This window comes from Macaca thibetana, chromosome 7 (genome assembly GCF_024542745.1).
Source record: "Macaca thibetana thibetana isolate TM-01 chromosome 7, ASM2454274v1, whole genome shotgun sequence".
NCBI lineage: Eukaryota > Metazoa > Chordata > Mammalia > Primates > Cercopithecidae > Macaca > Macaca thibetana.
This window is the reverse complement of record NC_065584.1, coordinates 138,312,992-138,339,293: the sequence shown is the minus strand read 5'-3', so window position 1 is coordinate 138,339,293 and position 26,302 is coordinate 138,312,992. Positions and strand designations below refer to the sequence as shown.

The 26,302-nt window shown below is 38.1% G+C and overlaps 1 protein-coding gene across 3 annotated transcripts in view; it reads right to left on the bottom strand.

Annotated features, from left to right (window-relative positions):
• Positions 1–26,302, bottom strand: part of UNC13C (unc-13 homolog C) — a 753,954-nt gene that overhangs the window by 636,429 nt on the left and 91,223 nt on the right. For all 3 annotated transcript variants that reach the window (XM_050799780.1, XM_050799781.1, XM_050799779.1), the window contains one exon: positions 13,025–16,269. In XM_050799780.1, coding sequence (XP_050655737.1) covers positions 13,025–16,013 — 2,989 coding nt within the window. In that variant the 5' untranslated portion in view covers positions 16,014–16,269. The remainder of the gene's footprint in view (positions 1–13,024; positions 16,270–26,302) is intronic.

The following is a 26,302-nucleotide window of genomic DNA, read 5'->3' as shown; positions in this document are numbered from 1 at the left end:
AGAAAATAAGTAACCTGGTTTTAAAATAGGCAAAGAACCTGAGCAGACGTTTATCAAAAGGATAGATGTAATTGGAAGATATATCAAACAATGCTCAATATCTCAGGAAAATGCAAATTAACACCACAAAGAGGCTGGGCTGGGATGGCTTTTGCTTGTAATCCAAGCTACTCTGGAAGCTGAGGCAGGAGAATCACTTGATCCCTGAAGTTTGAGGCTGCAGTGAGCCATGATCATCAAGGTGCTCCAGCCTGGGTGACAGAGACCCTGTTGCTTAAAAAAAAAAAAAAGAAAGAAAAGAAAAGAAAAAGAAAGAAAGAAAGAAAAAGCCAAAAAACCACAGCGTAATGTCACCTCACACCTGTTACAAAAAGATGATAATAACAAGTGGGTGTGAGGATGTAGAGAAAAGGAAATTCTTGTACATTGTTGGTAGGAATGTACATTAGCACAGTCATTTCAGAAAATACTACGGAGGTTCCTTAAAAAACTAAATATATAATTACTAGAAAGTATAATATAGCAATTCCACTTCTTCATATTCAGTCATGTGTTGCTTAACAGTAGGGATATGTTCTGAGAAATGAGTCATTAGGTGATTTTGTCATTGCTTGAACATCATAGACTGTACCTCACACAAACGTAAATGTTATCACCTACTATACACCTAGACTATATGGTATAGCCTATTGCTGCTAGATATGTTTAGATACACAAACATTTACAATTTGACACATAGAGCATGTTACTGTAGTGATTACTGTAGACAACTGTAACACACTCGCAAATGTGTATCTAAATATATTCAAACATAGAAAAGGTACGGTAAAAATAAAGTATCATAATATTTTGGGACCACCATCATATATGCAGACTGTCATATATGCAGTCCATCATCAACTGAAATGTCATCATGCATCTCAGGGCTGTATATCCAAAGGAATTGAGACTGAAATTTCAAAGAGATAGCTGAACTTCCATGTTTACTTCAGCAATATTCTCAACAGCCAAGATATGAAACAACTTAGGTGTCTACCAGTGGATGAACGGATAAAAAAGTAGATGTACACATAATGGAACACTACACAGTCTTTAAAAAGAAAGGAGTCCGTAATTGTGACAACACGGATGTAACTGAAGGACATTATGCTAAATGAAATAAGTCAGGCACAGGAAGAAAAGTACTGTATAATCTCAATTATATGTGGAATCTAATAAAGTCAATCTCAGAGAAACAGATTTTAGAAAGGTGATTACCTGAGGCTAAGGGTGGGGGTAGGGAGTGAGGTGGGAAAAGAGGAGATGTTGATCAAAGGGTAAAAAGTTTGAGCTAGACTGGAAGAATAAACGTTAGTGATCTACTGCACAGTATGGTAACCACAGTCAATAATAACACTGTATATTTCAAAATTACTGAAAGAATAGATTTGTCATGTTCTTACTGAAAAAAAGTGATATGTCATAAGGTCACGGATATGTTAATTAGCTTGTTTGAATCTTTCTGCAATGTATACGTAACTCAAAACATTACATTATACCCCATACATATACACAATTGTTATTGTCAATTAAAAATGTTATTATCGATTCATCAGGAAGATGGCCAAATAGGAAGAGCTCCAGCCTCCAGCTCCCAGTGTGAGTGACACAGAAGACGGGGGATTTCTGCATTTTCAACTGAGCTACTGGGTTCATCTCACTAGGGTGTGTCAAACAGTCGGTGCTGGTCAGTGGGTGCAGCCCAACCAGCGAGAGCAGAAGCAGGGTGAGGCATCACCTCAGCTGGGAAGCTCAAGGAGGAAGGAAATTCCTTTTCCTAGCCAAGGGAAACTGAGACACACAACACCAGGAAAATCGGGTAACTCCCACCCGAATACTGCCCGTTACCAAGGGTCTTAGCAAACGGCACACCAGGAGATCATATACCGCGCCTGGCTCAGAGGGTCCCACGCCCACGGAGCCTCCCTCACTGCTAGCACAGCAGTCTGAGATCTAACTACAAGGCAGCAGCGAGGCTGGGGGAAGGGTGCCCAAATTGCTGAGGCTTTAGTAGGTAAACAAAGTCTCTGGGAAGCTCAAACTGGGTGGAGCCCACTGCAGCTCAAGGAGGCCTGCCTGCCTCTGTAGACTCCACCTCTGGGGACAGGGCATAGCTAAACAAAAAGCAGCAGAAACCTCTGCAGATGTAAATGTCCCTGTCTGACAGCTTTGAAGAGAGCAGTGGTTCTCCCAGCACAGAGGTTGAGATCTGAAAATGGACAGACTGCCTGCTCAAGTGAGTCCCTGACCCCTGAGTAGCCTAACTGGGAGACATCCCCCTCTAGGTGCAGACTGACACCTCACACCTCACACGACTGGGTACACCTCTGAGACAAAGCTTCCAGAGCAAGAATCAGACAGCAACACTTGCTGTTCAGCAATATTCTATCTTCTGCAGACTCTGCTGCTGATACCCAGGGAAACAGGGTCTGGAGTGGACCTCAAGCAAACTCCAACAGACCTGCAGCTGAGGATCCTGACTGTTAGAAGGAAAACTAACAAACAGAAAGGACACCCACACCAAAACCCCATCGGTACATCACCATCATCAAAGACCAAAGGCAGATAAAACCACAAAGATGGGGAAAAAGCAGTGCAGAAAAGATGGAAATTCAAAAAATCAGAGTGCATCTCCCCCTCCAAAGGAACGCAGCTCATCACCAGCAACAGAACAAAGCTGAATGGAGAATGACTTTGACGAGCTGAGAGAAGAAGGCTTCAGTCGATCAAACTTCTCAGAGCTAAAGGAGGAACTGTGTACCCAGCACAAAGAAACTAAAAACCTTGAAAAAAGAATGGAAGAATGGATAACTAGAGTAACTAATGCAGAAAAATCCATAAACAAACTGATAGAGATGAAAACCATGACAGGAGAACTACATGACAAATGCACAAGCTTCAGTAACCAACTCAATCAACTGGAAGAAAAAGTATCAGTGATTGAAGATCAAATGAATGAAATGAAGCAAGAAGATAATTTTAGAGAAAAAAAAGAGTAAAAAGAAATGAACAAAACCTCCAAGAAATATGGGATTATGTGAAAAAACCAAAATTTACATCTGACTGGTGTGCCTGAAAGTGAAGGGGAAAATGGAACCAAGTTGGAAAACACTCTGTAGGATATTATCCAGGAGAACATCCCCAACCTAGCAAGGCAGGCCAATTTTCAAATTCAGGAAATACAGAGAATGCCACAAAGATATTCCTCAAGAAGAGCAACTCCAAGACACATAATTGTCAGATTCACCAAAGTTGAAATGAAGGAAAAAATCTTAAGGGCAGCCAGAGAGAAAGGTTGGGTTACACACAAAGGGAAACCCATCAGACTAACAGCAGATCTCTCAGAAGAAACTCTCCAAGCCAGAAGAGAGTGGGGGCCAATATTCAACATTCTTAAAGAAAAGAATTTTACCCAGAATTTCATATCCAGGAAACTAAGTTTCATAAGTGAAGGAGAAATAAAATCCTTTACAAACAAGCAAATGCTTAGAGATTATGTCACCACCAGGCCTTCCCTACAAGAGATCCTGAAGGAAGCACTAAACATAGAAAGGAACAACAGGTACCAGTCATTGCAAAAACATGCCAAAATGTAAAGACCATCGAGGCTAGGAAGAAACTGCATCAACTAACGAGCAAAATAACTAGCTAACATCATAATGACAGGATCAAGTTCACACATAACAATATTAACCCTAAATATAAATGGACTAAATGGTCCAATTAAAAGACACAGACTGGCAAATTGGATAAAGAGTCAAGACCCATCAGTTTGCTGTATTCAGGAGACACATCTCATATGCAGAGACACACATAGGCTCAAAATAAAAGGATGGAGGAAGATCTACCAAGCAAGTGGAAAACAAAAAAAGGCAGGGGTTGCAATCCTAGTCTCTGATAAAAGAGACTTTAAACCAACAGAGATCAAAAGAGACAAAGAAGGTCATTACATGATGGTAAAGGGATCAATTCAATAAGAAGAGCTAGCTATCCTAAATATATATGCACCCAATACAGGAGCACCCAGATTCATAAAGCAAGTCCTTAGAGACTTATAAAGAGACTTAGACTCCCATACAATAACAATGGGAGACTTTAACACCCCACTGTCAACATTAGACAGATCAATGAGACAGGAAGTTAACAAGGATATCCAGGAATTGAACTCAACTCTGCACCAAGCGGATCTAATAGACATCTACAGAACTCTCCACCCCAAATCAACAGAATATAGATTCTTCTCAGCACCACATCACACTTATTCCAAAATTGACCACATAGTTGGAAGTAAAGCACTCCTCAGCAAATGTAAAAGAACAGAAATTATAACAAACTGTCTCTCAGACCACAGTGCAATAAAACTAGAACTCAGGACTAAGAAACTCAATCAAAACCGCTCAACTACATGGAAACTGAACAACCTGCTCCTGAATGACTACTGGGTACATAACGAAATGAAGGCAGAAATAAAGATGTTCTTTGAAACCAATGAGAACAAAGATACAACATACCAGAATCTCTGGGGCACATTTAAAGCAGCGTGTAGAGGGAAATTTATAGCACTAAATGCCCACAAGAGAAAGCAGGAAAGATCTAAAATTGACACCCTAACATCACAACTAAAAGAATTAGAGAAGCAAAAGCAAACTCATTCAAAAGCTAGCAGAAGGCAAGAAAAAACTAAGATCAGAGCAGAACTGAAGGAGATAGAGACACAAAAAACCCTCCAAAAAATCAATGAGTCCAGCAGCTGGTTTTTTGAAAAGATCAACAAAATAGATAGACCACTAGCAAGACTAATAAAGAAGAAAAGAGAGAAGAATCAAATAGATGCAATAAAAAATGATAAAGGGGATATCACCACCGACCCCACAGAAATACAAACTACCATCAGAGAATACTATAAACACCTCTATGCAAATAAACTGGAAAACCTAGAAGAACTGGATAAATTCCTGGACACATACAGTCTCCCAAGACTAAACCAGGAAGAAATTGAATCCCTGAATAGACCAATAGCAGGCTCTGAAATTGAGGCAATAATTAATATCCTATCAACCAAAAAAAGTCCAGGACCAGAAAGATTCACAGCTGAATTCTAGCAGAGGTACAAGGAGGAATTGGTACCATTCCCTCTGAAACTATTCCAATAAACGGAAAAAAACTATTCCAATAAACGAAATAAAAGAGTTAGTCCTCCCCAACTCATTTTATGAGGCAGCATCATCCTGATAAAAAAGCCTGGCAGAGACACAACAAAAAAAGAGAATTTTAGACCAATATCCCTGATGAACATCAATGCAAAAATCCTCAATAAAATACTGGCAAACTGAATCCAACAGCACATCAAAAAGCTTGTCCATCATGACCAAGTGGGCTTCATTCCTGGGATGCAAGGCTGGTTCAACATATGCAAATCAATAAACGTAATCCAGCATATAAACAGAACCAAAGACAAAAACCACATGATTATCTCAATAGATGCAGAAAAGGCCTTTGACAAAATTCAACAGCCCTTCATGCTAAAAACTCTCAATAAATTCGGTATTGATGGAATGTATCTCAAAATAATAAAAGCTATTTATGACAAGCTCACAGCCAATATCATACTGAATGGGCAAAAACTGGAAAAATTCCCTTTGAAAACTGGCACAAGACAGGGATGCCCTTTCTCACTACTCCTATTCAACATAGTGTTGGAAGTTCTGGCTAGGGCAATCAGGCAAGAGAAAGAAATAAAGGGTATTCAACTAGGAAAAGAAGAAATCAAATTGTCCCTGTTTGCAGGTGACATGATTGTATATTTAGAAAACCCCATTGTCTCAGCCCAAAATCTCCTTAAGCTGATAAGCAACTTCAGCAAAGTCTCAGGATACAAAATCAATGTGAAAAAATCACAAGCATTCTTATAAACCAGTAACAGACAAACAGAGAGCCAAATCATGAATGAACTCCCATTCACAATAGCTTCAAAGAGAATAAAATACCAAGGAATCCAACGTACAAGGGATGTGAAGGACACCTTCAAGGAGAACTATAAAACACTGCTCAGTGAAATAAAAGAGGACACAAACAAATGGAAGAACATATGATGCTCATGGATAGGAAGAATCAATACTGTGAAAATGGCCATACTGCCCAAGGTAATTGATAGATTCAATGCCATACCCATTAAGCTACCAATGACTTTCTTCACAGAATTGGAAAAAACTTCTTTAAAGTTCATATGGAACCAAAAAAGAGTCCACATTGCTAAGACAATCCTAAGCCAAAAGAATAAAGCTGGAGGCATCACGCTACCTGACTTCAAACTATACTACAAGGCTACAGTAACCAAAGCAGCATGGTACTGGTACCAAAACAGAGATATAGACCAATGGAACATAACAGAGCCCTCAGAAATAATACCACACATATACAGCCATCTGATCTGTGACAAACCTGACCAAAACAAGAAATGGGGAAAGGAATCCCTATTTAATAAAGGGTGCTGGGAATACTGGCTAGCCATAAGTAGAAAGCTGAAACTGGATCCCTTCCTCACACCTTATACAAAAATTAATTCAAGATGGATTAGAGACTTAAATGTTAGATCTAAAACCTTAAAAACCCTAGAAGAAAACCTAGGCAATACCATTCAGGGCATAGGCATGGGCAAGGACTTCATATCTAAAACACTAAAAGCAACGGCAACAAAAGCCAAAGTTGATAAATGAGATCTAATTAAACTAAAGAGCTTCTGCACAGCAAAAGAAACTACCATCAGAGTGAACAGGCAACCTACAGAATGGGAGAAAATTTTTGCAAACTACTCATCTGACAGAGGGCTAATATCCAGAATCCACAAAGAACTCAAACAAATTTATAAGAAAAAAACAAACAACCCCATCAAAAAGTGGGCAAAGGATATGAACATACACTTTTCAAAAGAAGACATTTAAGCAGCCAACAGACACATGAAGAGATGCTCATCATCACTCACCATCAGAGAAATGCAGATCAAAACCACAATGAGATACCATCTCACACCAGTTAGAATGGCAATCATTAAAAAGTCTGGAAACAACAGGTGCTGGAGAGGATGTGGAGAAATAGGAACAGTTTTACACTGTTGGTGGGATTGTAAACTAGTTCAACCATTGTGGAAAACAGTGTGGTGATTCTTCAAGGATCTAGAACTAGAAGTACCATATGACCCAGCCATCCCATTACTGGGTATATACCCAAAGGATTATAAATCATGCTGCTATAAAGACACATGCACACATATGTTTATTGTGGCACTATTCACAATAGCAAAGACTTGGAATCAACCCAAATGTCCATCAGTGAGAGACTGGATTAAGAAAATGTGGCACATACACACCATGGAATACTATGCAGCTATAAAAAAGGATGAGTTCATGTCCTTTGTAGGGATGTGGATGCAGCTGGAAACCATCATTCTCAGCAAACTATCATAAGAACAGAAAACCAAACACCGCATGTTCTCACTCATAGCGGGGAATTGAACAATGAGGTCACTTGGACACAGGAAGGGGAACATCAACACTGGGGCCTATTGTGGGGAGAGGGGAGGGGGGAGACACAGCATTAGGAGATATACCTAATGTAAATGACGAGTTAATGGGTGCAGCAAACCAACATAGCCCATGTATACATATGTAACAAACTTGCATATTGTGCACGCGTACCCTAGAACTTACAGTATAATCATAAAAAAATTGTCAAATAAAAATATTGTCAATTAAATAAACAAGAGAACCACTTTACATTATAGATAATTCTAGTGTATTAGAAGCAAAAAATACTAGACAAAAGGTTATTGTTATTCACTACCTTTTTATGCAACATTTTGCAGATAAGTTGCCTTCTACTATTACCAATATTGCTATCCTTGAAGGAAGATTTACCAAAAAAAAAAAAAAAAAAAAAAAAAGCCTCAAAGTTACAAAAACAGATAAAATGTGGAATGATAGGAATTTATCTGTAGGCAAAAGTATGCACTGAATGGTTTCTACAGGAAAATCTCCTAGGATTTTTGATATACATGATTTCTAAAATTTTCAATTTATACATACCTTTTAAGGAATACATCTATTGCTCTTCTATTTTCATATGTAGATATTACTAAAGCATTTTCACAAAATGTAATAATCTACTTAACTCTGGAAGGTTGACAAAACATCTTTTGTTTTTAAGTTAAGAAAAATTGGCCGGGTGCGGCGGTTCACGCTTGTAATCCCAATACTTTGGGAGGCCGAGGCAGGCGGATCATGAGGTCAGGAATCTGAGACCAGTCTGGCTAATATGGTGAAACTCCATCTCTAATAAAAAAATACACACACAAAAAAATTAGCTGAGTGTGGTGGCAGGCACCTGTAGTCCCAACTACTAGGGAGGCTGAGGCAGGAGAATTGCTTGAACTCAGGAGGCGGAGGTTGCAGTGAGCCAAGATCATGCCACTGCACTCTTGTCTGGGCAACAGAGTGAGAATTTGTCTCAAAAAATCAAAAGAAAGAAAAATCATTAATATTTTTCCTTAGACTGATTTTATCTCTTTCAAGTTAAAAAAGGGGGAAATTAAGAATGCCATGTGGGCAGGTATATTTGCTACATAGCTTTTAGAAGTGCTCTTCAAATGTGCTCTGTTGATCACATTCCTCAGAACCATCAAGGGAGCATATGAATAGCCAGACTCCATCCTCCTGACCTGGACTGTCCACAGGTGAGCTATTTTACTTTTCACTTTAGATTTTGTTTTATTATGTTTTTAATTGTGTGTGTGGTTGTTGCTGTTGTTTTATTAAAGGACATATATTACATCAGTAACTCATGTAATTTTAAATGCATATGCCTGGCGCCATTGTAGGACCACCAAGTCACAATGATCTGTGAAAATATGCAAATAATTGGTCATTTTAAAACAACATCCCAGGAACAACTACTACAAAGGCTTTCCAGATGATTCTAACAACCAGCCAGATTGGGAACCACTAGTCTAACAAAGTATATACCTTAGGAAATTTTAATACCTTCAATTTTATATCCTTACTTGGAAGTCAAAATATTCGGACAGTTTTATAACCATTCAGAAAACAAAATATATACCATGATGTAAAAACTAGGAAGTATGCTAATTTCCAATATCACAGTCTTTTTCAGAGCAAGATTTTTGTTCTTTTGCTAGGAAAATTATTAATACTTCCAACTGACTTTAGGTTCTAATTTCATGTAAAGTGTATCAGACTGCAAATACAACATCCTTCAAGCAACTGTTTTAGTACAGTACTTATTGCACTCTACAGATCTTGATTTATAAAATGAACCAATGATTTGAAGTAGAAAGACTGATAATGAACTATTTCACATCATAACCTGGGAGTCCCAGAAACTTAATGCCTTTCATATTTGTACTGGTTTCTCATGAATATCTCTGAGTTGAACTAAACCTAGTGGCTGATTCTGTTCTTCATCTTTTATCAGTTTTTCCTGATAAAAGCTTGTTTTTCCTGATAAAAAAAAAACTTGAATAAAAACAACCTTTGAAGTGAATAAACATATTGCTGCTCTAAATAGCCAGAGTAACAATCCATGTAATTCTTGATCCACCACTTACTAGCTGAATGAGATTAAGCTAGGTAAGTTTTCAGTATCTGCTTCCTCACCTATAAAATGGGATAATAATAATAAAATTAAATTGATAGAGGTGTTATAAGAAGTAAAAGAATGAAAAACAGGTAAACAGCCTGGAAAGTGCATAATATATAGTAATTCTGAGCAATAAGCTTTTATGTCTATTCTTCTGAGCTCTCAGGAGATAGTCATAGTCTTAGCAATTAAAAGTCACAGTTTGAATGTGGATTTGACTTTAAAGTTTGTGTTTTTTTTAGTTAGTATCCCACCTCTCTTGATTCAGGCATTTATCCAACACCTTTTAACTCAATGCCATATGGGTATAAAACACTAGTCTAGGCACAGTACAAGTTAAAGGATAAAAAAAAGACAACTTGCCTGTAGATTATTCTGGAAAAGAAAATGAGAAATGCACATAAATATGAGAGTCAGTGTGAGAAGAGGCAAGTACATGGGAATTTTGAGGAGACAATAAATAGTTAATTCCAGTTGATAGAAGGTGGTACAAGGCTGACGGTGGGGGATCAAAAAGTCACCATCATGGTGTAGGAATCAAGATAGCTCCACAAATGGTGCCAACTCAGCAAGGGCCAGCAACACTGGAAGAATTTGACCTCATGGGGAAGCTTCTGGCTACACACACTCTAAGGTCTCTTCCTACTGGAATGCTGTTCAAGGTGAAGGTTCTCTGAAACATTATCACCAAATATCCACATCTATAAACATCCGAGTTTTCTGATCCTCTGGATCCTGAAGACAACAGTTGAAATAAATAATTCAAATGTGTGAGCTTATAATTCCATAAAGCTGTGTCAGGGAGACGGCATCCCACAGTTTGACAGCAAGAGCTCTGCACTCCAATCTGGCTAAGGTTACTTATGGAGAAAAGATAGCACTGCTACCTAATGATAACTATGTAGCCATGGAGAGAAAAAATATGTTGGCGTCTGCCCAAATCCCAGTAAGCAGATGGCCATGGGCACAGAAACCATCATGACAACTGGCACCTCTTTGGGATGCTCTGAGCAGGAAAGGGGCCCGGAAAATGTCCTTCTTTGGCTGTCCTTCCTTCAGAGGCATATGGGTGGCACAGGATGGGGAAAATTGCCTGACTGCTGCCAACGGGAGCAGAGATAGCCTTTAAAATCTAGGCTACCGCAGCTTCCTAGGTAGTCAATCTGGTACCTTTCAGCAACCAGAGACCATCTTAAAAATGTGTGTGCTGATTTCCTCTAGGACAATTGATATCCAACAGATTCCATTCACAGTTGGCTCACAGGATAATAAGAAGCTAAGCTCCAAGAGGATGGAAGGGTGTGAGTCCTCTATAGCCAGGCCTCATATGTCAGGTGAATGGTATAGGATTGTTTTATCTGTGTTTTTATTCTTAACCAGGTGGTTATAGATAACCAAGAGCACGTGTGTATTCCAAAGTTAAGTACCACTGAATGACTAGGTTTTTTAGCTGGTTGAAGGGTCACCATCAGTAACAATCTGCTTTGCAGAGGGTTGCTCATTTGGAATTTTTAAAAGTTGAAGAAGATCCATTTTTCTGAAATGTATCATCTTGTCCTATTTATGATATTGCCTAACATTTCAAGCAACTACATTAACCAATTGGCATTAAAACATTTCTCTATTATGTCACAACAGATATACACAACCCCCCACCCCCGCCCCACACACATACATGCTCATGCACTTCTTAGTCTTCATTTGCCTTTGAGTAAACTTCTTTGAATCAACAGCAAATAAAATACAATGTCAAACTGCTAGCCTGTATCCCAAGAAATAGCAAATGAATTTCAGTAACAAGGACATCTGACTCTCAAAAATCACTCTAATATAAGATGGATATTATTACCATATGAATTGCATTTGCATAACATTTGACTACTTTTCACTCTTAAATCAGTTTTAAATATAGTGGAGAACTACCCATCCCTGCAAAAAAAAAAAAAAAAAAAAAAACACACACACACACACACACACACACAAAATGTCACAACAGCCAGTGCATGCAAGATCCCTTTGACTTATATCATTCCTAAATAAATTACATAAACTGTGTTGTTTTATAAGGACAGATTTTTAGAGTGGCAAACCCCAGTTATTTCAGTTGTCTTAGAAATTCAAATAGTTTAGCAGTAAAGATTTCTGATTATTCAATAGTCTACTCACATCAACCAGAAAATGGCTAGTTTAGAGGGGTTTGATCACATCTTTGGTCAAGACAGAGAAGCCATAACCAGCTGCTACTGGCTGCAGATATTATTATGTTATTTGATAATAGCAAGTAACATTTGGTCATATATACCTTTATGAAGTATTATGTAGAGTAATAGCTTAGTTAATGATGACAATACCATGATCAGGGAACATAATAATAATATGCAAATCAATTAAATTGAGCTTGTGAAAGACTATCCCGAAAATATAAGTAGTTAGCATGCAACTAAAATAAATGGTAAGGGATTGGAATAAGTGCGGAGGAAGTTGGGTTGAGAAATAAAAAGTAAACACACACTTACATTTACATATAACTATCACTTTCCACAATTCCACCTGGATTCCAAACTATGTAATCCAAAGTTGTTCCCACAAGAAAGCAATTAAACTTGTTAATTAAGGTACTCTTCTCATTTCCGTGGTGGAGAAGGGACTTTATTCTTAAGGAGGTAACTATTCAACTCTATGCCCTTACTGATCTCTTCTCAAAGAATAGCTTGTGACCACTCAGGCATGACCTAGGGCCTTGGTTCTAATGCTCTCCCTGACTGTGCCAGTAGGTTGTAAGGGAGTCCGTGGTCTTCCATGGGACTGACCTATGGTAGCCTGTGCAGACACAACTTTTCCTATGGGCAACCCCTAAATTGTTGAATGGATAGGAAAATGAGTGATTATGTCTCAGAGTCGATCTTTTCATATTTTTTAAGATTAACTACAACTTTCTTTCCATCCCTGTAAACTTAATGGAACCAAGAAATAGACGCCAAGCTGTTGGCTTAACCTTTGATTTCACTCACCCTTTCTTCGACAACCGATGCCACAAAGTTAGTTGATGTAAAATGGGGTTTGTGCCTAAATTGAGCAGAGAAATCTGATCCACAATGTGTTGGGTTAAGTTTGGGCTCATTTCAATATGACCCATTTAACATATTCTTTGATTTTAAATCAAGCCCAACTTCTCAGGAGAGCTGTCTGAGTAAAATAAAATGCTCCTCAGCGGAAGCATGAAAAGTCATTGCAAGTAAACTCTCACCCAAGTAAACACAGAACATGCTCTAAAGAAATGCTACCTGATGTTAAAACACAATTAGCTTACAATGTAGCATTTAAACATGAATACCTCCAGCCAAGATCCTCTCTTCCAACTCCGCCATTTGTTTTTTATAGGCCCTTAAAGCTGCTTCTTTGAAAGAAGGACGAATTCTCTTTGGCTTTGTGATCTCCACTGGCTGTTCAGGAATGTTTTGGTTTTCATCTTCTCTTATATCCATCTCAGCTGATGTTTCATTTAAGGGTTCTAATCCCTCTTCACTAACCATATCATCTGCCGGACCATCATAACCCTCATCTTGTGGAGTTTCATAAGGTGTTTCATATAAAAGGTGATCATATTCTTGTATTTGTTCATCTGTTTCAGTAATACTAGTCCTGTTTTCTAGTTTAGCAAGGACTTGTTCCATCACTTCAACATAATCTGTTTCATTATCAGCCACTGGTTCAGTATAATCCTCCTCATCCTCTGCTTTATAGTAATAGGGCTCCGTGTAGACATCAGAGTCAAGCGTGGTACTTGACTCATTTGCAGTTGATTGAGATAATGTCCGAAATCTCCCCATTAATGAAGAGCCACTGTCCTCATACCCACTCAGACTCTGTGTGCTTTTGTTCCATACTACTTCCAAGGCTGATTTAGCCCTCTGCAATGTAGATCCAAATTTTGGAAAGCTGAAAGTCTTATCAGAAAGGTCAATGCTTAATCGACTATGCCATGATTTGGGTGGGGCATCCTCTGAATCATCACTTTGCAATTCACTTTGACTTCCATACATCATGGACAACTGGTTTTGATTTTGGTAAAGCTCATTAGAATTAGCTCCCTGATAAGAATCATATTGGCCAACCCATTGGCCTTGTGGTCCATTATCCAAGCCAGGGCATGGAGAAGAGTTGTCATCTTGAGTTAAGTCGTAGCTCTCTGAGTCATCTTGAAGATCACTGTGGCACTTTCCCAAGTATTCTAGGTCTTTATTGTAAACACCCAGCTGTTGGTCAGAAAGACTATTTGTTTCATAATCAAAACCTTCCTGGGTGGATGAATCCAAGCCTAAATCAGCTCCTTGCTCTACTTGATTCCATTCCTTCCATGGAGAAAGATCCTCATGTAAAGAGAGCTGAGAATCACTGTAATGACTCCGGTCTCCAGATGCACACACCATGCCATTACTCATTCCACTATCCACAGTTTCTGTGTTTTCAATTTCAGTCTGCCCTTGGATACCCTGAATACTTCCATTCAAATGCTGGTCCTTGGGACTGTCATACAGGGTCGCTGTTCCTTCCTGTTTCCTTTGCCAAAGCTCCCGGTCCGAAGATGACAGGAGAGAGCTTCCATTAGTTCTAGTGAAAAACTGATTTTCTGAAAAATCCTCTGAGTAAGACTGACACAATTTGGAAAAATCTGATTCAGAACGACTAAGTTTAGCAGTGAAAAAATCACTCTGTGAGTGCCAGAGAGGTGTTGCATCTGCATAATGGGTTGTGGTTTGCTTTTCCAAGATATCTGATTCTGGCAACTGTGAGGAGATTTTATCATAATCTGATTTATTTGAAATTCTGCTGCTATTAGCAGTTTTATTCTTGGATCTAGCACTGTGTGATTTTGAGCTTGGCTTGGAAGTACTTCCCTTTGTTGGAAGCTCTGACTTGGAAAGCACAGCATAACTGTTTCTATTGAGGTCAGATTCAAGATCTTCATCACTGTCATCAGGTGACTGCCAATTGTTCTTGATTTTTGGCTCTGGAGTAGACAACTTCATATCCATACTCTCGTATGTCTGGGAGGATGGTATCCCTTTCTCTTTTCTTTCTCTGATGTCATGAGTTAGAATATCTGTTGAAATTCCAATGCCTGTTCCTTTGAGTTTATATGATTTTTTTAAGACAGAATCCCTTTGCTGAGGGGTTTCAAAGTACACAAGTATGGGTCGAGGCTTTGCATTTGGACAGTCCCTCTGGTGTCCTATCCTCTGAGCAAATTCAATTTTAATAGCATTTGGTGCATCTGAAAAACCCATTTTATCTATTAGAATTTGGTACACCACACTTTCAACATATTCAAATCTGTCTTCAGGCACATTTAAAAATCTCAGGCTTGCCTTGCTACCCATATGACCTAAGTGCTTAATATAATCATGGATGTCTCTAGTTTCCCTCCGGGACTGGACAAACCCTGTACGTAGCTGCTCAATTTCACTTTGTACAACCTCCACACTGCTAGAGATCTCATCGATGGAGTGCTTGAGAGCATTGACATGCCCTCGTAGTTCAGAAAGTTCTGTTTCAATCTGACTTATTCCCTGAAGTTCCTTAAAGATCATTTCCATGACATCATGTGTCTGGCTAATGCAGCCAGAGGAACTGAACCCTGGTTCCAGGGCATTTGTCTTTGGGTTTCGGATAGTTCTGTCCAAAGACTTGCTTCTTATTCCCCAGGATTTTTTCATGGTGCTTAACTCGGAGTCTGAGGAGACACACTCTTGACTCTTTTTCCATTTTCTCAGTTTTCGTAAAGCCCCCAGTTTTAAGCTATGTAGAGTACGCTCCCCATCAGAGCTGCCCTCAGAGGGTGCAAGGCTGCTTGAACTCTTTCTGTTGCGTCTAACTGGCATTGTGTGTGTTGATTGTGCCTGGTTTTCTGTGCTACTCCTTAGTTCATTTAATGATTCTGAGTAGGAACTCTCAATTGAAGACAGCTCTTGAAGCAGATCCTCATGGTCACTGTTGGTTACTTTAGTATTCTTTTGTAGGCCATTGGCAATAGCTACTCGGTAACTGAATGTTGGCGAGAGGGAAAACTCTTTACTAGCCTCGTCTTCCTTGGTGGATAAGTTGTGAGTAGATGAACACTTTGCAATCTTCTTTACAGTGCTTTTAAAGGTATAAGAAAATTTGGGGGATTTGGTCTGGCCAGCAGTAGGAAAGTCTTGATCCTTTCTCTGCTGACGATACTCTTTTTTTTTGTTTGTATTTCCCAATTTCTTTGTAAACATTCCTTTGCAAAGCTTATGAATGTAAGGTAAAATCAAGCTCTTGAAAAAATTAGCCACCATGGAGAGCAATTAGTGCAAGCTTTTCTGTCCCAGAAAAGTAAACAAGTATCAGGATGAAAATCTGAAAATCCAAGGCAAGCATCACTGTTCAGATGTTCTGTGAATCACTGGAAAGAGCAGGAAGGGCAGGCGTGGCTCTGCCACATTGTCGCTGTCCTGTGCAAACCGGAAGCAAAGCTCCATCTGTGAAAGACATTCTTTCCTGGAGGAGGGGTTTCATGAATCTCTGTCATTTCCACACAACTCCATGTAGTGTCTACAAAGAAATGAATGTTAAATATCAGAATTCAATTCTAGATTTATTCCATTTCCAACATGTTTCAAAAGTATTCGTAATACACAATGTGTGAAAAATTGCAGAGGAGGTAGGAGCATATATGAATTTCAATGTAAATTTACTTTTAAAATAATTACTTAAAGCAAATCACTACCAATAACTATGTTTATAATGTTTTTTGATAAATCATTCATGGGTAGGCACAACTGAAATAGTAATAAAAGGTAATAATGATTATTTAGAAAACATTGAGTAATATGACAGGCAACTTATGCAGCCATATTAACTTCATAAAGTCATTTCTACTTTACTTTCTTTCCTAATAACATGTTTACTTACACAAACATAAGAATTTAAATCTAAATATATTTCCTTCACATCCCAGGTATTCAAAATTCACAAATTAATATTATCTCTATATATAAAACCTGTTTTTATTCATCCAAATAATCTTTTTCTGACCACACAAATAAGTAATCTCTATGATGACTAGTTTCTTGAATTGTGTGAAGAAAAAGAAAATAAAGTTAATATTTAATTTTGCTGGTTTGCCAGCACAAGGCCTTATATGTAGTAGGAATTCAAAGTTTCATTGAATTGAACTTACTATTTTATCAGTGAAATGTAACCCAGAATAATAGTAACAGTCAAAAGGCTTTGTTGGTATTCCAGTGTGTGTTTGGGTAGATAATCTATTTTATTCATTAAAGAACACATCATAAACTACAGATTGTCTCAGAAATCTGCTCTTTTATCAGCTCTCTCCACTTGGAAATCTGCCAGTTTCACTTCAATCAGGCTCTACAGGGGATTTCAGAATACATGCTCTGGCCAGGAGCCGAGCTTCACAAGAGAGAGGGAAGCATAAGTGAGAAGAGGAGGAGAAAAGATGGAGTGAAAGAGATGAACTCTAAAGAAGCCCAAGTCTTTCTAGATTTCAAATACTATCAGAGTATAACTCTTCTGCTCTGAAACAATTTGGTGTTCATTCACAAATACAAACCAGGACCTATTTTCTACTAATAAAAACGTCAAGAAATTTACTTTTGAGTTAAATTTAAAAAGCATTTTTTTACTCCTATGGGACATCTCCTTGTGAAGAAAGGGCTTTGGAAAGTTAAGCTGCAATAGGGTAGATAAATTATGTTTAAACTAGTTTTGGTCAAATAAAATTTTCTACCAATCACTCAATCCAAAATCCTTGGTCTTCCAAACTTAGAAACAAATGCTTCCTTTTGTTTAAATCAAAGTAGCAATTCTGTTAACGCCTCTGATGTTTTCCAATCTAAATTTCCTGACTGGCATCACTGGTTCAAAGCTACTGTTGTAGGCAATAATTGTTAGAAAACGTTTGAGTGGGAAAGTTCAATGGGAAATGAAGGCCACCAAATGCAAACCCAGGAACAGGTGTCCACAGTTGCACCCACGAACTCACTTGTTCATATTCCAACCACAGAGAACAACCTGTTATTCACTAAGGGCTCCATACTCTTTCATGCCTCAGTAACTTTTACATCCTCTCTAGCCAGAATATCATTCATAATCCAGCCCTCACTATCTGTAAAAATTATGTTTAAACTCTAAAACCATTTCAGCAATCACTCCAACGGAGCTCATCTCTCTCCTAACCACTCTTTATTGAAGAATTGGCACACATTTCGGCCACTTAGTATCTCCACCTAGTTGCCCAAAATTAAACTCCATCCAGAACCTAGCAATTTTCCTGAATTACTAATCTCAATAATGTCATCATAATTTTCCACTTGCCCACAGCATATACCCAGGAGTCATTCTAGACCATGTACATACCTGAGGTGACATAGTCTTGCCTTAGTTCTGAACTCTGTCATTTCTCATCTGGACCATGACAGTTGTAGCCTACGTGGTCCTCCTAAATGATAATTTGACTCTTTTTTCAAATCCTAAATTTCTAAAATTAATACAATTGAAAATATATAAGTCTTCCTTCTTGAAACACTATTTTAGCAGTCTTATTTTCTGTCACTCCCATAAGCACATCTGTCTCAGTCATGGTGAAGTAATAGCAGTTCCCTGATTACCATATTTTTACCCCACTAAAGGGCCTTTTTCCATGCTATTCTTTCTTCCTCCAATTATTTTCCCCTTCCCTTCTCTATTCATATGTCTCTTTCATAAATATCTATAGAATACCTATACATTTGACACCCAGCCAAGGATCAACATCAGCTCATTAGACCTCCTCAGAGTACAGCACTTCCTCCTCTGTGCTCCTGCAATGTACTCTCAAAATACCATAATTATGTATGTGAAATATTTTATCTGTATGTCTGCCTCTCCTATCTGACTGTAAACTCTTGAAGAGCAGGAGCTGTGTTCTAATTAACTTTAAATTTTTGTATTCCTTGATACATAAGAGACTCATACTGTTTTTCAGATAGATGATTATATAAATGAATGAAAGTAGGAAACCCATGAACTAATACATAAACAATATAGGTTCCAATAAGCCTAAAGTGGCTGCACTGGGCCTTACACAATCCAGAGAAGGAGAAGCGGTGTGAGCAGAAGAGAAGCATCTGAGACATTCATGTCATGTGCAAAGATGCAGAAGCATCCACGTTATCCAGAGAGGGATGCCTCTGACGGGGAGCAGAGGACTGACAAAATAGAATCAGAAGGTAGACAGTTTTGAAATTTAAGAAGTCCCATTTGAGGAGGAGGCACTAATGGTTATTGGCTTTCAGCACAGTCCCTTGATCCAGATTACCTGCATTGGAATCCCAACTCTGTGATACACTAGCTGTGTGGTCATAAGAAAGTTACTTCCTTGGGAGGCTGAGGCAGGTGAATCACGAGGTCAGGAATTCGATACCACCCTGGCCAAGATGGTGAAACCCCATCTCTACTAAAAATACAAAAATTAACTGGGTGTGGTGGTGCGTGCCTGTAGCCCCAGCTACTCAGGAGGCTGAGGCAGGAGAATCACTTGAACTCCATCTCTACTAAAAATACAAAAATTAGCCAGGAATGGTGGTGCATGCCTGTAGTCTCTGCTGTTCAGGAGACTGAGGCAGGAGAATCGCTTGAATCCGGGAGGCAGAGGTTGCAGTGAGCTGAGATCACGCCACTGCACTCCAGCCTGGTGACAGAGTGAGACTCCGTCTCAAAAAAAAAAAAAAAAAAAGAAAGAAAGAAAGAAAAAAAGAATAAAGGAAGAAGAAGAAAGTTACTTCCCTACTGCTTTTACAGCTTTATCTTGTACATTAATTATATTGGGACAGAAATAGCATCTCCTCATAGGATAGTTGTAAGGTTTAAATAAGTTAATACATGTAAATTTTTGGAGCAATGTCTAGAAGATAGCAAAGCCCAGTACATGTTAGTTATTACTAGTACTGAGAAGAGTAGTGAAAAGCTTCAAGTAGCAATCACAGAAGACTAATCAGGTGGTACCTGATGTGAAAATTATGATATAGTGGGGGGCAACCTAAGAATTCTGCTAGGTTGGAAAATGAAAGAGGAAGAACAAAGACATTCTAAAGAAACAGTCAGAAGTGAAAGGGAAGATACCTTTATCTTTATGGTTCAGCAACAATTTCCTAATGTTGAAATCTCACCTTCCTAGTTACTGAGCCCCTACGGTATGTGTGTGTGATACAATCCCATCATAAAACCATAGATGCCTTAGGGAAAGATTCGGTGAGTTCAAAATACCGGCTGTGGCACTTCCTTCAGACAAGTGACTGAGATGGGAAAGGAAGATGACATTTAATGGTCACCTGTTATGTTTCAGAAACTTAAATTATCTCTGTAATCCTCACAGAAACTCTTTAAAGAAGGCATCATTATGCCTATTATACGAGGATATAACAGATTCAAAGAGATAAAGAGATACAGCCAAAAACATCACCGATAAATAAAGTAAAAAGGTAGTTTGGTCCTAGTTCTGGAGTCTATGAAACAATCCTTTGTATGTAAAGTGAATGTTACCAGTGGTAACTGACACAAGCCCTTATACCCACAAGCCCTTATACCCACCCACATACCTACTCCTCTCTCTGAAGTTCTTTGTTTTAAAGGAAAATGGCTCAAATCAGGAAAAACTCAAGGTGGATGAGAGGTAGCTGGAGGGTGAACGCTAAGATAACATCATCTCGTCTTAACTACTTGAATTCCAAAGCTCCAACTTACTCTCCACATATTTTAACTGTAGTTACATAACCATATATTATCTTCAGTAATGAACTTTAGGGATAAGATTTAAGACTTTGGAAAGAAAGTCTTTGAGAAAGATTAAAACAATAGACTATGTTGTTATGGGAAGCCTTCGTAATAACATTCAATTATTATTTACTATGTACCAAGCACTGTGTATGCAATTTTCTAAAGTTTATCTCATTTCGTTCTCACAATAATTGTATAAAATAAGTATTTTCATTTTCCAGATAAAGTGACTCAAGGTTTAGAGTTTCTGAAAACTTGCTTAAGGTCATGCAATTAACATGAAACACAGTCTTGACTCCAAGCCCCAGATTTGAAGAGGAAGTATGTAAACTCTGAAATTAATATTAGTGTTTAATGTGAAATATGGTTTGCAGATATGTTAACATACTCATTTTTAAGAGAACTATTTAATATGACTCTAAAAGTTAGATACCCTAGTGGGCTAAAGGAGATAATGAACTTTTAAACAGTCAAAAATTTATTGCTAAATCATTACCAGAATTAAGCTAAAGCATTTTCAGATCAACAAACAATTTTATGTTCCTTATTAAATGCATTAAAGTATTTTATGTTCCTTATTAAAGGCAGTAAAGTACTAAATACCCAGGTGAGCTGGATATTTAGAGGTTAACTTTCAAGACAGACAAAGAAGACAAAGGGACAGGACCTCTTATGGTACAGCCCAAGGAGTTCTCCTCCCCAAGTCCTGGCCTCAGGACCCACATTTGTCTCACTGGCCCTGATTCTGATCTGTATTGCTGTCTTTGGTCTAGAAATATGCTTATTACCTGGCTTTTCTTGTTATTTTTAGTTCTGGGTCACATGGGCAGGATGTGCAGGTTTGTTACATAGATAAACGTGTGCCATGCTGGTTTGCTACACCTGTCAACTGATTACCTACGTATTAAGCCCAGCATGCATTTAGCTACTTTTCCTAATGCTCTACCTCCCCCCAACCCACCCCCCAACAAGTTCCAGTGTGTGTTGTTCTCCTCCCTGAGTCCATGTGTTCTCATTGTACAGTTCCCACTTATGAGTGAGAAGATGCAGTGTTTGGTTTTCTGTTCCTGCGTTAGTTTGCTAAGGATAATGGCTTCCAGCTTCATCCATGTCCCTGCAAAGGACATGACCTCATTCCTTTTTATGGCTTCTTAGTATTCCATGGTGTATATGTACCACATTTTCTTTATCCAATCTATTTTTGATGGGCATTTCAGTTGATTCCATGTCTTTGCTATTGAATCACTTGACTTTTTGACTTTCTCTTTACTGTTATTTGCTTAATCCTAGACTAATAGAATAACCTTACTCTTAACTGCTCCTTCATTTGCATTAAGTTTCTGTTATGTGTCCTGGACTGTGTTATGATTAGTATTATTTTCCCACGAACATAGGAAAAAAACCTCTGCTTTTCAATACAACAGCACCTCATCAGCAAATGCCCTATAATTGCTGATTTAAAAGAAATCCTTTCAAAATACATAAAAGGGTGATACATAAATATGGTTCACCATATATCTGTTCAACAGTAAATTCTTGGTGATTTGGAAAGTAGCTGACTCAAAGAAGCTTCCCATCAGGTAGGAGGGCAGAATCACTGCAACAGAGAAGGAGCAACCCTAACAAAGTACAGAAAAGGTGCAACTGAGCAAGAGGGTTCCTGTGGAAAACAGCATTGAGTAGCACACTGACCAAGTAACTTTATAAGCGGGCTCCTCCAAACACAGCAAAGAAGAAAACCAGAGTAGCTGGAGATGGAAGAGCAAGCCAGATATACCAATAGCATATGAGGAACCACCAGGATTGATAAGGGGGAGCAGGTCGAGGTGGAACAAGTTGGGACAAGGCAGATAATGAGCAAATAAGTTGATATTAAAGATAAAATTTTAAAAAGCATCCTCTAGAATGTCTTTATCAGGTCAACGTAGATTTATACCTGCTTTATATATCCTTTCCACATGAAGGAGTAAAAGGATGTGTATGTAATGTGACTGATGGTCACAGGGATGACTCTGACAATGTGAATTGCTGGAACACAGTAACACATTAAATAATGTTTGGGGGAACTGTTAGTTGTTTGCCTTACTTTAAGGCAAAAGCAATAAACCAATGTATATTAAAATATTTCAACAAAAATGATGAAGTCAGAAAGTGATTAAAAGGTTTTTTCTAAGGTAATTTACTATTTAAAAAAAAATAAACAGAAAGACCCCTTTCCCCCAAGAATGAAAGTCAAATGACTCAAGCATCCTCTTTAATTTTAGCTAATCATTTATTTTGTGAATTTCTTCACCCAACTAAAACCCACATACATTCTGTATTCATTCCCATTGCTGCTACTTTTGTTTAAGAGTAAACAATGGCACTCAGTACTAATATTTCCATAGCACTTAGGATTTACAAAGTCCTTTTGTGTGGCTTATCTCAAATAATCTTCATGGTAATCTTATAAGTATAGTATCTCAGTTTATGATCAGGAATGCTGAGCCTCAGAGATGCTAAAGGAGTTGCCCAAATCGCCTAATTCTACAATTATTTCACTATCATAATTTACATTCTCCTTACTTTAGTCATAGAATACTACAATAGCTTACTGGTCCCCTAAAGTAACATTCTCCACTATTTCAAACCTTCCCATTGACTGATTTCATCTAATTTCTCTTAAATATCATTTTCTTCTCCTCCTTCTCCCTATGAATGATTGTGCACCTTCTGCTCTAGACCACTTCATGGTACCGTGGATGCACACGTGTATTCTTCCATTGTTTTATTCTTGTTCTTCACTCTGTCTAGAATGTCTTCCACCTATTCTGTTCCAAATCATTCAAATGAGAAATCAAGACTCATCTTTTCCACAAAAGTTATTTAACTTGTCATCTTTTCTTTTCATTATAGTCCTTACAGTCTATTTAGTCTGAACCATGACATTTAGTCCTTAATTATTCTTCTAAGCTGTTTACCGAATAGCTCTTATACATGTTTTTCCATTTTTAATGTCTATTATATGCCAGGCATTGTCTTGAGTGCTTTTTTATAGATTATATTAATGTTTGATAGTAAACTTGCAGTAGATACTGTTATGCATCCTCATTTTACAGATGAAGAATACGAGAGCCTGAGTATCTAGCTCAAAGCCACATAGCTTGGAAGTGATGCAGCCAGCATTGCAACCAATGTGACTGGTTTTAGAGTCCTTTCTCATAAACACTATGCTATAATACTATGCCCAGGAGGACAAATCTTAGGGAAATAGGTGGTGACCTATGTAGTATGTTTGAAGAACCCCCTACTCAAGAATAATCTATACTAGTTTTTATTATTAGAGCTTTATTTCTTTTATTTAAAATTTTGGTCTTTGTTGAAATGCAAGTCTTGCCACTGGGCCCCTAGGTTTTAAGGCTTATCAGGCACTTTGTACTTTGGTATAAATGGTTTATCGGGATATCCCTCAGGATTTGGAGGGAGAGTGGAGAGAACATTAAAAAGCCTGAGTCACAGAAGCACAGATGACCAAAGTAAACATGGATAAATGGGGTCACATCAAGTTAAAAAGCTTCTGCACAGCGAAAGAAACAACCAACAAAGTGAAGAGACAACCCAGAGAATGAGAGAAAATATTTGCAAACTACCCATCTGACAAGGGATTAATAACCAGAATATATAAGGAGCTCAAACAACTCTACAAGAAGAACATCTAATAAATCCAATTTAAAAATGGGCAAAAGACTTGAAGAGACATTTATCAAAAGAATATATACAAACGGAAGACAGGCATATGAAAAGGTGCTCAATATCATTGATCATCAGAGAAATGTAACTCAAAACTACACTGAGATATCTCACTCCAGTTAAAATGGCTTTTATCTCAAAGACAGGCAATAACAAATGCTGGTGAGGATGTTGAGAAAAGGAAGCTCTTGTATACTGTTAGTGGGAATGTAAATTACTACAACCACTATGGAGAATGGTTTGAAGGTTCCTTAAAAAACTAAAAATAGAGCTACCATATGATTCCACAATCCTGATGTTGGACATATATTCAAAAGAAAGGAAATCATTATATCAAAGAGATATCTGCAATCCCATGCCTGTTGAAGTACTGTTCACAATAGCCAAGATTTGGAAGCAACCTAAGTGTCCATCAACAGATTAATGGATAAATAAATGTGGTACATATACATAATAAAGTGCTATTCAGCCATAAAAAGAATAATGAGATCTTGTCATTTGCAACAACATAGATGCAACTGGAGTTAAGTGAAATAAGTCAGGCGCAGAAAAACAAACATTGTATGTTCTCACTTATTTGTGGGATCTGGAAATCAAAGCAACTGAAATCATGGAGATAGAAAGTAGAAGGATGGTTACCAGAGGTTGGGAAGGGTAATGGGGAGGTGGAAGGAAGATGGAGATGCTTAATGGGTACAAAAATAGAAATAATGAATGCAATCTAATATTTGATAGCACACTAGGGTGACTATAGTCAGTAAAAGTTTAATTGTACATTTTATAATACTAAATGAGTATAACTGGACAGTTTGTAACACTAAGGATAAATGCTTGAGGGGATGGATACCCTATTCACTGTGATTATTACACATTGCATGTCTGTATCACAATATCTCAGGTACCCCATAAATATATACACTGACTATTCACCCACAACAATTAAAAAAAGTTAAAGTCTGAGAATGGGAAGAGTCCACCTTCACAGGGGACAGGTAAGAGAATATTCCAGAAGTGAGATACTGAGGAGCCTTGAATAAGCTTTGCCCATTTACTATCTTGGTGTGGCCCAACCCCGTTCCCAGCTACATGATGATAAGCACTATTGCTTTTTCAATCTTTGCAACATCTTCCTAATCACATGCACAGAGAGCAGAGTACAAGTACCCTGGCTTACAGAGAAGCAACTTAGAATTGTAACATTTCAAAGCTGAGATTTTTGTTATAAGGTATTGTTTTGTTTTGATTTTTACCCTCAGAAACAAGCCCCCTTCCACTTTTTTCCCAACAAAATCAGATGTTGAAACTCAATCTGATTGAAAAAGCAGAACTCCTTTAGCTGAATTAAGGCAGCAGGGCTAGAGTCCCACTTCACTGTTTCCACAAAAACTGGGGCCTACAGAAACCCTCTACAGAGTCGTTGAGGTTGGGGAGCACAGTTTGAACAGCACTGATCCTCAAATTGTACACAGCATGAAAAGGAAAGCTACGAAGGTCGAAACACTTGCCTTAGTTCATACAGCAGAGCTGGAACAAAAACGCAGGCTTCCTACCCCAACTTCACTATTCTTTCCTCTGTGCCGTGCTGCCTTTCCTCTACAGCAATCACATCCAAGGGTTTGGCACCTTCCCACTGTGCCCAACATTCTTTGATAGGGCAATCTAACTCTGTCCTTAAATAATTTGACTTTTACCTTGATTCTCTATACTCAATGTCTGTAATTTTCTGGAATTGGAAACTGTTTGAGATTAAAAGAGATTTCTGAAAGTAAATCCTGTGAGCAATTTTGACATTTGTTAGAACTATTGATGGAGAGTTAAGTTGTATAAAGGAAGGCCATTGAGGACCACCGCTATTCTAGAGCAAAAGCTTCCATTAGCTGAAATGTTTCTCACCTCTTCTGTCCCACCACGTTTGACACATTACCACCCGAGTGTCCTATACCAAGGCAAGGAGCCCATATTCCTCTTTAAACAAATTACCTGCTCCTCTGTGTTTCCTAAGGTCTATTCTGTCTCTTGTTTGTTAAAAGGATTAATCTGTATCTTGAAAACAACCACACAAGGTAAAATATTACTC